Genomic DNA, 12,745 nt, shown 5'->3' on the forward strand with positions numbered 1-12,745 from the left:
GAAAAAAGAGAAAAAAAATTAACATGGGTTTGCAGTGTATTGTCTCTGGTCCTCCCTCCATCACCCTATAGTTAAAATTTCAATTCTTTTTCCTTTATATATATATATATATATATATATAATGAATAATTATATAAATTCTTGGGTCAACTCACCCCTGACTGACTCATAATTGTCCAAAGACAAATGAAATATAATCCTGATTATTAGAAATTAAATACAAAATTAAGCAGAAAAGTAATAAAATGGAAACATTACTTGCTACTTCTCCTACTACTCAGTGGTTGTATTGAGGTATATTTATTACACATGCAACAACTATCCTCAAAATGGGTCCACCCAACTTAACCAAAGATTATAACTAGGGTTAAATTGAAAAGAATTGGGTTAACAAAGCACAACCACAGAAAAAATATAAAATATAAATAAATAAATAAATAAATAAATGATAATAATAATTTTAAAATAAAAAGATTTTTATTATCTCCTTCCCTTTTTCTCTGTTTTTCTCAGCATACTCGCTTTCTTCTTCTTCTTCTTCTTCTTCTTCTTCTTCTTCTTCTTCTTCTTCTTCTTCTTCTTCACCAGAGAAGTAATGAGTAAGGATCTTAATTTTTACAGACAGGTTAATCTTTTTTCCTCAATTTTATTTGTAGTTGTTGTGTTTCTTTAATTTTGAATTTTTAAAGAAACCCCCCCTTTTTATTTCTTTTTAGTGTGTGTTTTTGAGAGATAGTGCCCATGGATTTAGCCCCAGCTCCCATCACTACTAGTAGTAATAACACTAAATCCCCCGACGCTGACTCCGATACTCCGACAAAGATCCCACCGTCTTTCACCAACGGCGTTCTCAAGCGCCACCACCACCACAATCACCATCACCATCATCACCATCGCCCTCCCTCCTCCTCCTCCTCCTCCTCCACGGTTGTTGTTTCTTACAAAGAATGTCTCAAAAATCATGCCGCCACTTTAGGAGCTCACGCCTTGGATGGATGTGGCGAATTTATGCCTTCCCCTTCCGCTACACCCTCCGATCCCACTTCCCTTAGATGCGCCGCTTGTGGTTGTCACCGGAATTTCCACCGCCGTGATCCTGAAGATCCAATTTCAACTTTAGCTATCAATACAGCGCCAACTCATGTTATTGAGTATCAACCTCACCATCGTCACCACCCACCACCACCGCCACTCGCCGGTAACCGAAGCCCCAATTCGGCATCTCCTCCGCCAATCTCTTCTTCCTATTACCCATCTGCGCCACATATGTTATTAGCGCTTTCCGCTGGGTTGTCGGGTCGTCCACCGGAAAATCACACTCAGGGGAATAATTCGGTGCCGACGGTGAGTCCGAACACTCGGAAACGGTTTCGGACGAAATTTAGTAATGAACAGAAGGAGAAAATGCTGGATTTTGCCGAACGGGTGGGATGGAAAATGCAGAAACGAGATGATGATTTGGTTCGAGATTTTTGTAATCAAGTTGGAGTTGAAAGAGGGGTTCTTAAAGTTTGGATGCATAACAACAAGAACACCATGGGAAAAAAGCCTGATTCCAATGGCGACGTTACCGCCACCGCCATTGCCACCGTCGCCGCAGCCATCGCCACCGTCAACAATCATGAAGATGAACCAGATGGGGGCTTACATATGCATATTGGCTCAAATGGGTCATCTTCTTCTTCTTGATCTGCTCTTCTCCCAAGTAATTAATTAATAAAAACTCCATCATCATCATCATCATCATCATCATCATCATCATCCCCCGATACGGAAATCCAAGCTAGGTAGCTCTAGTTTTTCTTTTTCTTTTTTCTTTTTTCTTTTTTTCTTTCCTTAATTTTTTAGTTTAGTGTTGAATTTAATGAATTAAGAGATGACTACTGAGATGAAATTATTAATTAAGAACAGAGAGAAGAGTAAAAAAAACATTAATCAATCATTAATCCTTATTAATTACTTTATTTTCCTCCTTAATCTCTCTCCCCCCACCCCATATCTATTATCTAACGTCTAATCACAAACACCAAAAGATTTTTTTTTTCTGTCTCGAAGAAAGCAGCAAAAAGTAGAATATAGCCTAAAACATTAGATTTTATGCACATTTATCAAAATTATGTATTACATTAATGTATAATTATAATAATTAAGTAAAGAGGGTTTTGTATTTTAATTTTATTTTCACTATTTTCAATCATTGGTCGTACTTTATATTATTGTTTTTTTTTTTTTTTTGGTTTAAAGAAGCAAAGTGGAAAGGGGGATGTGTAGTAAAATAGTACATCATTTAATATTTAAAGAAAGTGATTAGAATAATTAATAATGTTCTTAGATTTAATCATCATCATCATCATCATCATAATCATCATAATCGAATAACCCTTTTTGCATGTGTAAGTAATTCTACAAATTCTTCCCCTTTCTTTCTAATCCCACTTTCCTTTAATGGGAAGCATTCCTCTTTTGTATATCATTAATATTTAATTACATAAAGTTTAAAGTAATTTTGCCTATTTTATATTACGAGTCAATTTAATTAAATTTCATTATTTAAGCGTTGAAATTTTATTTTCAATTAAGTTCTTTAGTGTCATGATAAAGGTGATAGATAGAGTTGATTTTTTAATTTTTTTTTTTACTTAAAATAATTAATCAAAATATGACTTATACCTTGTAATTATCACATTTATAATTATTAGATGGATGAGGAACAATGAAAAAAAGTGTCACAATGAAGACTAGTTCAAAATACTTTCCTATAAAACTTGATAGCTTTTTCCTCGTTTTTCTCTTTTGTTTTTGAATCTCTTTATAGCTCCATGTTTTATTTTTCAAAAATTTCATAGATTTGGAACAAAAAGTAAGAGAGGAGAATTGAAATGGTTGGTTGAATTAATGATATAATAAAATTGAATTTAAAGAAGGAAAAAAAAAATGTCTTTTTAGAGTATAAAGATATTGGGACCTGCATGACTCATTTGTCACAATACAAAGCTTTATGAATGGTATTACCTATGTACTTTTTGTTGAGTTCTGTGTGAAAGACTCTAGGCTATACCTATCTATTATATGGGATTACTATATGTTTCTTCTACTACTCCAAATTTTGACTTCAAAATTCAAACCGCAATATAGAGCGTGTTAATTTCACTATAGAAAGGATCGACATATATGTGTATTTGGTTTCAAACTCTCATACACTTAACAATATTTAAGTTCAGGTGTATTAACAAATTTCTATAAAGTTTTGGAAGTTTTTTCATGTTATAATTATTATCAACCTAATTTTATTGTTTTCTTTTAATGGTTTGTTTTTGTTTTCGAATATAGCAATACCAACACCATTAGCTAGCACACATTCATCCCTCTCTAAACCTAGGTTTAAGCTTCATTTTTTTTTATTGAATTATAAAGTCTTGTATCAACAAAATTCCTAAATCTGTGATAGACCGTGACATTTTGCTATATTTGTAGCATTTTTGTTATTTAAAACAAAATTTCTTCTTTTAATTAACCCATATGATATTTTTTCTGTTCACGGAGGTTTTTCGATAGAATCAACGGTATCTTAGATAGTAGAGACTTGTTTATAATTGTTAATGAAGGCAAAGTGTAAAGAATGATGAATGGGATATGTAAAGTTAATAGTTTTTTGTTTATTTATTGGGAGGGGTTGATCAAATTAATTAAGTTATGTTAGGGAAAGAATAATAAAGGTGTTAGCTTAATTAGGTAAATATAATGTGTGCAATTTTGTTTAGCTGTCTTTTCTGTCTCAAAACATTAGACTATAGCAAAAATGGACACTTAATCACTATGATTTAAAAGCTGAACCTTTGAACTTATTAGATGCCAACTATAAAATAATTCACAACTTGTCAATTTCAACTATTATATTGAAAAAAATAGCTCAACTCCTTAAATAAATTATTAGCATACAAAAATCTCTATTTCTATTACTATATTATATTTTCTAAAATAATTAATCGTCTTAGCTACATCAAAATTCAAAACTCTTCTTTGCTCATGAAATTTCAAATGTATTTTTGGCCTTTGGTTTATTTTGAGGTTTTTTTTTTTTTTTTAAAAAAAAGTATTATATGATATTGTTCAAAGAAATTTGGTGGCATTGATGTAATTGTGTCATTTGAAAATTTAGGATATAGACATTGGTTTTACAAGGAAACTATTAGATTTACAAATCCATTTTAATTTATAAAGAATAAAATTTAAATTTTAAAAGCTTAGGATTAAATATTAAGTAAATGATTCTAACAAATTTATTAATAATCAATCTTTAAAAGCCATTAAAATTAACATAATAGTTTTCTTTTATGTATTTTATGTTCATATAGAGTACTAAAATATAAATTTTACTTTTAAATATATTTTTAATCTAATTATTATTTGTATTGTTTTCAAATATAATAAAAAATTAATAAAAAAAATATTTTCTATGGTTACATCAAATCTAAAACAAGTTTTCTATCAAATTCTAATTAGTAAATAAAGTATGTAAACAAAATACCACAAAAATTAAAGAGGGAGTGAGTAGAAATTAAAATAAAAGAAAAGGAGTCGCTAAAGGTAGAAAAATGGTGGAGAGGAAGAGGCCATGTAGGAGTTTGGAGGTTAATGAATTGATGTGAAGTTTATCAATTTGATTGATTTGGAGAATTAGTGAAAACAAATAATGAATGTCACTATATGTATTTATGGCCATTTGAAGAAGCATTAGTCTATTTTCATTGGATTCTAATGGAACAGAGCTTATCATCAACCTAAAGTAGCATTAAAATATGACACTTTCTTTTGTCTCATTATTGGTCCTACTAATTTTATGCTTAATTTCCTCTAACCTAATTTCTCTAATTTCAAATTAATAACAAATATATATATATATATATATATATATATATATATATAAGAAAAATGTATCTTCAAGAAACCTCCAACAACTAAGCAAAATTAATAACCTCTACCAATTAGTTATCCTCTATTTGAGTTTATGGATTTCATTCTATTGTCGTTTGTATTCTAACTAAAATTAGGGTACTGTTTCGATACACTCTATTTAAAAATTTTAAATGTTTAATTTTAAAAATAAATTACTTTCAACAAAAGTTAAACGTTTGACAACCACTCAAAACCAATTTTTGAAGTTTATCTTAAGACTTTAAATAAAAATGGATAGCCGAAAATATTATAATCAAACCCAAAATATTAGCAGATATAACAAAATATAAAAGAATTTAGCTTTCAAAGAAATCTTTTTTGAAATGTTGCTATATTGATAATTACCAATTTAAAGGAAACCTCGTTCGTTCTACGGATAGCACCATTTTCTAAATTAATAACTTTTGTATATAATTTAAAAACTTTGTTAATAATTTTTTGAAATTATTATAAACGATAGAGCTGTCGAAAATATATTTACAAATTCTAACAAAAATTCAGATTCTATCCTTGTATCAATTCTATCAATATCAACGATAGAATATTTGAAATCTTACTATATTTTAGAAATATTTTGATTCAATTTGCTATATTTAAAAATGATCTATATCCGTATTTTAATTAATCATTCAATAGAATTGAATAAACAACCTAAAATTTAGAGGTAGTTATTTCTTTGTATATAATAATTGAACCAACACTTATTCATATATATTGCTTGTATCAAAGATGACAAATTTCATGAAAAAATAAATTGTTTATATTGAATTATAGGATTGGATCATTATTTAAAATATATCATACAGATAAATTAATTGTTTAATTATTAATATTGATTGTTTGTATCATTCAAAAAGTGCATATATATATATATATATATATATATATATATATATATATATATAATAATTAATAAATTGTTTTCAATTTGATGAAGAAAACAATATAATGAATATCACATTTTGTTATTTAACATATACAAATAAATAATATACTGAATAGGATTGAATTATTATTGAAAACATTATTGAAAATTATTGAAGGGTAGATTTATATATAAAATTATGTTATTTGTTATAATATCTTATGAACCGTACAAACACATAATTAACCACACACACAAACCCTAATTCCAAGCTATCTTTGTTTCAATAATTTGGTTGTTGCATGTAATTTGATTTAGGGCATCCTTCAATTCCTTTTTATTAAACTCTTAATTTGGATAAATATGGTTTCAAATACACTTCGAAATCTTTTTTTCGTAATTGTCAAACATCTTATTTTTTCTTTAAAATGATTTATTTTTAAAATTAAGCACTTAAAAATATATTTCAAACACAGTTTATAATAATATCCTAAAAATAATACATAATAGCAACTCTCAATGAAAAAAAGGAAAAAAAATTTACTTTTTTTTTTCCTTCCTTAGTCAAACTTGAATTAAAAAAAGTTGGGTGTTTGAAATAATTGGGAATTAATGTTTTACCTACCTACTCCCCTCTCTTTCTTTTCTAGTTAATGAAATCCTTTTTTTTTTTTTTTGTTTTACATTTATTATTAGTGTCTCTCCAACCCAACTACACCTATCATGGTTAATTTTACGAGACAATTCATTTGACTCTTCAACATTTGGATGTTAAGAAAATACGTAGTAAATTACTTTCTAGGTTTGAACTATGGCCAAGATTGTTAGAGATGATAGAGTTTCAAATATCTCTACGATGGTATGATATTATCCACTTTAGACATAGGGTTGCTTTTAGTTTTGCCTAAATTAAAAGGCCTCTTATATTATAATTAGAGATAGTTGTCGTCTCTTGCAAACTGATGACCATTCCTTTATTAAAAGGATGTTGGACGACTTTGAAGGCATATCCATCCAAGGCGGGGGGATAAAAGTAAAATTTGAAGGGAGGGGGGGGGGGAGGGGGCATTTGTTCTGTAATTGATTGGGATTTTGAAAAAGGGATTAGAATTATTTGAAAGGGGGGGAAAATTGAAGAAGAAGAAGAAGAAGAAGAAGAGATTGAAGGGGGGGGGGGGGGGGGGTGTGTGGAAGAAAAGCCCAAAGAAATGTGTAAGAAAGGCAATAGTGAGGCCACTAATGCAATAATGGGAAGAAGGACCACAAAGATAATATATATTTGGAGCATCAAAAATTTGGGCATTTTGTAAATGCTGTGGTCCTAACACAATATTACACAACAACGCATCTCTCCCCTTTACTTACTTACTTACTTACTTAACTTACCACTTTATCCTTCAAAACACATTAATTAATACTTTAACCAAATCATAACATCTTTTCATTTTTTGGCCTCTCAATTTCCAACTAATTATATCACTTCTCAAACTAATAATATTATAAACCCTAATTAATATTTTACTACTTCACTAATTACCATTCTGCTTCCTCGTAACCTTTAAGAAACAAAATCATTTGTTTGTCATATCATCTCAATTCTTAGAGGTATATTTTTATGAATTATTTGTATGTAATGAACCAACAATTCTCTTTTTTTTTTTTTTTTTTTCAGAATTTTGCTAATGTAGTAAATTATATACAGTTTTGCAAATTTAGTTAATCTACCACATCTTAAAACAAGAAACATGTTAATTGATTTGTTTCTTCCGACTTTAAAAAAGAAAGGAAAAAACTATCATAGATGAGTTGGGTTGAATAGGTAGAGATTACCAACCCTGTATTTGGTCCACCGAGTTCAAATGTTGGTAGAGTAGAGTTAATTATTTTAGTTACAAATTCAACCAAACACACTCCTCTCTCTTAATCTTTTCAATTACTTCACTCATCGATAAGCGCCAAAGAATACCAATGTCGCACTCCATTGACCATTCCACTCAATCAACTCCAACGATCTACATAAGACTCTAACATCAAATCTGACAACAACTCCGACGAAGATCATGTTTATCAACTTAATTCAAGAATAATTGTCACCTTTGACGACCAACACTGATGTTCACCTAAGGCAACTATATCCGAAAAAGATCACCTCTGAAAATCCCACAATGCTATCTTTGACCTCTAACTTGGGGGCGATCAGCTTAGATGACCGACTCCAACTTCTAACTCAATCACTCATGGAAAATATGCTTTAGGTTTCTTCAACTCAATATGTTGCACCACATTAACTATGTTACAAGATTGTAGATTATATAAATAATAGTGTTTTGCCTGGATCAAGTTGTAGAAAAGTGTAAAATATATTTTTATTTATTGAGCTTACATCTTAAATGAGTTTTAAATTTATTTGAAAAGTATATGTGAACGTAGTTGAATAATGGTAGAACAAAAAAAGTTATAGCAACATATATATACATACACACAACTCAATCAGACACAACTTTGCACCCTAAGCCCAAACAATTGTTACCAGCCCTATGAGTTGAACACACCTGAAGTGATACTCACTGCTAACCTCAATACATATATAATTATATCAACAATACAAGTCTATTCTAATTAGACGAGAGACATTGATAATATAAGTATAGCCCTAACCAAACTTATTTTATTGTATTTACTATCATGTTCCAAGTTCATTTTCAATATTATAAGATGATTATTAATAGGTATGGATGATTGAAAGGCTCACATATTTCTCTAGTTAAAACAAATTGGGCCTTGGGCCCTCATATAATTTACAAGTGGGCATTTTTGCAGAGAGAGTTGGCCCAAAACATTAGATGAAAGAAAAGACAATGAGGTGGCCCAATAGGCCATTGACATATCCCAACTAGCCCTAAACTCATTTCTCTCCTCAACTTGCTAGACCTCCCATATCCATAAATCTAAAGGCTTTTTTTTTTTTTTCTCTTTTTTGTTGAGTATATAAATTTAAAGGTTGAAGGTTAATCTATGTTTTCATAAATTTTTTAGAAATGTTAACAATAATATAAAAATTTACATTGCTAATATATGTTGTATATGGATACTAACACTATATTAGGAAGCAAGAAAGTCATTCTTCCAACATCCAAACAAATTCAGTAGCTTAGCTAATTTTCATGATTTAAATAAGGATGTCTTTCCATATTGATATGTTCTTTCTTGTCTAGTTTTTATTTCTATGGTATGTTTATTGGTTTTTCTAATTAAAAATAACATATTTGGTGAAAGAATTATAAAATATTATCCAAACATAGGGATCATGTGTAACGCCCAAGAAAAAAAAAAGATAATTTTGGAGTTAATCATCTTAGTTTTGTTTAATTAGATTTAATTTATTGGAAATTATTTTGAATTCATTTAATAAGAAGTATTTGATTTTGTGGGAATTGAAATTAATTAAATATTTGTTGGATGAATATTTAATTAATTTAGAGGTTTTGGCACGTGCTGTTTATTGAGATTTTGATTAAATAGTAGGTTAAGAGAATTAAGTAAAGTTGTGGATTTTTAGTGTTGTTGAAGCTGAATTAAATAATTATGGATGTTATTTAATTAAATTGTAGAGTGTTTGTTGGAGATTTGATAATTATATGTATATATGGAAATATATATATAATTGTTATGTTGAAGAAAAAGATAATTATATTTGTTGAAATATAATTATTTAAAGAAAAGATAATTTGATTTTAGAGAAAAGATATTTTTCGGAAGAAAAAGGAAAATAATTATATTTTGGGTAAATATAATTATTTATAAAAGAATATTTATTTTCGAGAAAGATAAATAATAATTAATTATTGTGAAAGATAATTAATTATTTTGGAAAAAGATAATGGGAATAAAGATATATGTATATTTTGGTATTATATATATATCATAAAAGGAAAATGAAATAATAATAATAAATATTATTATTATTATTTGGGTTTATAAATAGCATTGGAATGCTTAAGTTAAAAAGAAAAAGAAAAAGATAAAGGTTCTTCATCTTCTTCACTAAAATAACTATCTGCTGCTGTCGCTTCACCAGTTTTAGTTATGATTGGTCCCTTTGACAAAGTTTGAAGAATTGATGAATTTCCTCATCAATGTTTAGATAATTTTTCAACCTCCATTTGGTCAAATTTGGTAAGCCAAGGTAATTAAATTAATAATTTATTAATTTGATTTTGGATCTAATCGGGGTTTCTTTAAAAGTTCAGTTGGTTAAATTTTTTAAATTTAATCTTGAATTTTTTCTCTATCAAGGTTGAATTGGGTTCAACCTTAAATTTTGGATAAGTTAAATAGGAAAATTTTAGATACTAGCTATTGGTAAATTTTATTAATTAAGTTATTGATTTTCCCTTATTGTTTAGGATTTGCTTTAATTGGGAAATTACTGTCAGCAAAGAAATATTTTTAGATAATCTTCAGGTAAGAGATTCTACTACTGGACCTTCGAACTAAATTTAAGAGATTGCATGTATTTACGATTATGCATTGATGGTAGCTAAGATGCATAATGCGATGCTATAGATAATGAGTGATATTATAATTGAGGATGATGACTGATATTATGATTGAGGATGATGACTGGTATGTTTACGATGTTTATGATACATGATATATTAATCACATGAATAAGGACGTTATGATTAATATTCATGTCATGTTATGATGTATATAATGATGTTACATGCTTTGGATTGTGGTGTGTCTGTTAACTTTGTCTGTTGAGCTTTTTACCCCACCTATATTGTGATCGTATCTATGGGGTCATTCGCACGAGGTGTTCCTACAGGATCATTCGCATGATTTAGGGGTGTACCTACGGATCACATGCACAGTTAGGGGACAGTTATATTGTGTATACGAGGTCACTCGCACGACTAGGGGTGTTCCGACGGGACCACTCGCACGATTAGGGGTGTACCTACGTATTACATATATGTTTATGGAGTGTGTACCTGGGATCACTTGCACGACTAGGGGTGTTCCTACAGGATCACTCGCACGATTTAGGGGTGTTCGTAAGGTCTCACTCACTCATGTGTGCTCCATTGGACACACAACGTTATGATTATGTTTCTAATGGAAAGTTAACAGATCAACTAGCGGGACTAGTAGTAGGTCCTTTACTGAGTATATCTTTATACTCACTCTTTCTATGTTTAATATTTCAGGGAAAGGTAAAGATGGAGGAAAGCTGGCGAGCGACAGAGAAGAATCTGTGACATGTCATATGGGAACTCAGTTTTGCTTCCGCGTATATATATCAGTGTTTCAGCATTTTGTTTTCATTGAAAATTTAGTTTCCCTCTTCAAAAAAAATGTCTCTTGTTATTGTTTTTTTAGTAATGACCTCAGCTTAGTATAAAAAATTGGGTCGTTACATCATGATAGTCAATTCGATTTTATCGATGGTGGGACCAATCAAGAATCAAACCAAACCAATTGGTTTTACATAGAATGGATCCAAACCTATGTCCATTAAAAAACAAAACCAATGGGTTGATTTTATACAATAATGATGTTTTTTCCAAACAACAAATATACATTTAATTTTCATAATAATTAATATACTAAAAGATACCTAAAAGAAGTTTATATATATATATTAGAACACAATAATCAATATGTTCCAAAGTAGTAGTAGTATTAGATGAGTTTGGATTAGTTTTGATTTTGGAGTTTTTGGATTATCTGTTGCAGTCCAATCCAAAGAAGTGAAAGTGAAGAATAGTGAAGGAGAATGTGAAGCGGAGAGTGGAGAAGAATTGTAATTAAAACAGCACTTGAACATATTGGGAAATGTTAAAACTTAGGGCCCCTTCTATCCCCTATTGAATTCGTACTACGTACCTACATGGTTGGTATCACCCTCCTTGCCTGTCACATTATAAAACAATTCTACGTTGTAGTATATATGCCTTACTATGTTGCCTCTTCTTCGAATACTTTCTTCGATTTCTATTAGCTTGTATATTCTTCTCTGTATTATTTAGGATTTGGACTTTGTAGTTTAGAGCAATGTGCAGTACTTATAATTATTATTATTATTTTCATCAATTACACTGTTCAAATTCTCTCCTACTTCAACTGAACTTGGTAGGGTTTGTAAAGTGATTTTTGTGAGTTAAATCACTCCATTTTCAAGCACACTGATTGAATTTTGATCCCATGATGTTGCACTATAAAATAGAAAAAGAAAACTGGCTTTTGACTTATGAGTGAAGATGGGAATCAAAATGTTTATTGTTGGAATAGTAGTAGAGTGTCACATGTGATCTTTGGATAATGAAGATGGCCTAAGAATAGATGGAAACATATTTGTTATTGGACTAATTTTGAAAGTGGTTTCACATCTTGGTAATGTGTGTGTCAGCAACTAATAAAGCTTTAACAAACACAAAGGGTCATCACATCAAATTTGGTTTGCTCTGTGGGGTTTACTATGCCTTTCTCATGTTCCAATGCATACATTTTTATCTCTCTCGTTTTAAAAGGAAAGTTTTCAAATTACAGTAAAAGGATCCAAAATGTCTACAAATAAAAAGTAATTTTTTTTTTTTTTTGATCTTGTGATAGATTAAGATACACATTTATCACATAAATGTATATATATCTTAGTCTATCAAAGTCAAATTTTACTATGTTTTTCTATAAATAATTTTAATAACTTTATCATTTAAAACAAATTTTCTAATTTTTATTTATTAATTATCATATTCATTTCTGCTCCAAACCACCGACCCCTTTTAAATTTATGTATTGAATTATGTTTTATAAAAACTTATTATTGGGTTAAGTTCTAGATCATTTACATTGTAATTTTATTTTTTAGTTTTAAAATAATGAGTTTCCCTAAAACAATTCTTTTTAGCAAAACTAATT

The 12,745-nt window shown here is 29.3% G+C and overlaps 1 protein-coding gene across 1 annotated transcript; it reads left to right on the plus strand.

Annotated features, from left to right (window-relative positions):
- The first annotated feature begins 466 nt into the window (after positions 1-466).
- LOC103504491 (zinc-finger homeodomain protein 10-like) lies at positions 467-1,972 on the plus strand. The gene is made up of 2 exons (XM_051090213.1): positions 467-625; positions 717-1,972. The coding sequence occupies exon 2, from the start codon at positions 742-744 to the stop codon at positions 1,687-1,689; it is 948 nt and encodes a 315-aa protein (XP_050946170.1). The 5' UTR covers positions 467-625; positions 717-741; the 3' UTR covers positions 1,690-1,972.
- The last annotated feature ends 10,773 nt before the right edge of the window (positions 1,973-12,745 follow it).

Source organism: Cucumis melo, chromosome 9 (genome assembly GCF_025177605.1).
Source record: "Cucumis melo cultivar AY chromosome 9, USDA_Cmelo_AY_1.0, whole genome shotgun sequence".
NCBI lineage: Eukaryota > Viridiplantae > Streptophyta > Magnoliopsida > Cucurbitales > Cucurbitaceae > Cucumis > Cucumis melo.

Excerpts from the sequence above, each read along its gene's own strand:
- LOC103504491 (XM_051090213.1), top strand. The coding sequence starts at position 742 with ATGGATTTAGCCCCAGCTCCCATCACTACTAGTAGTAATAACACTAAA.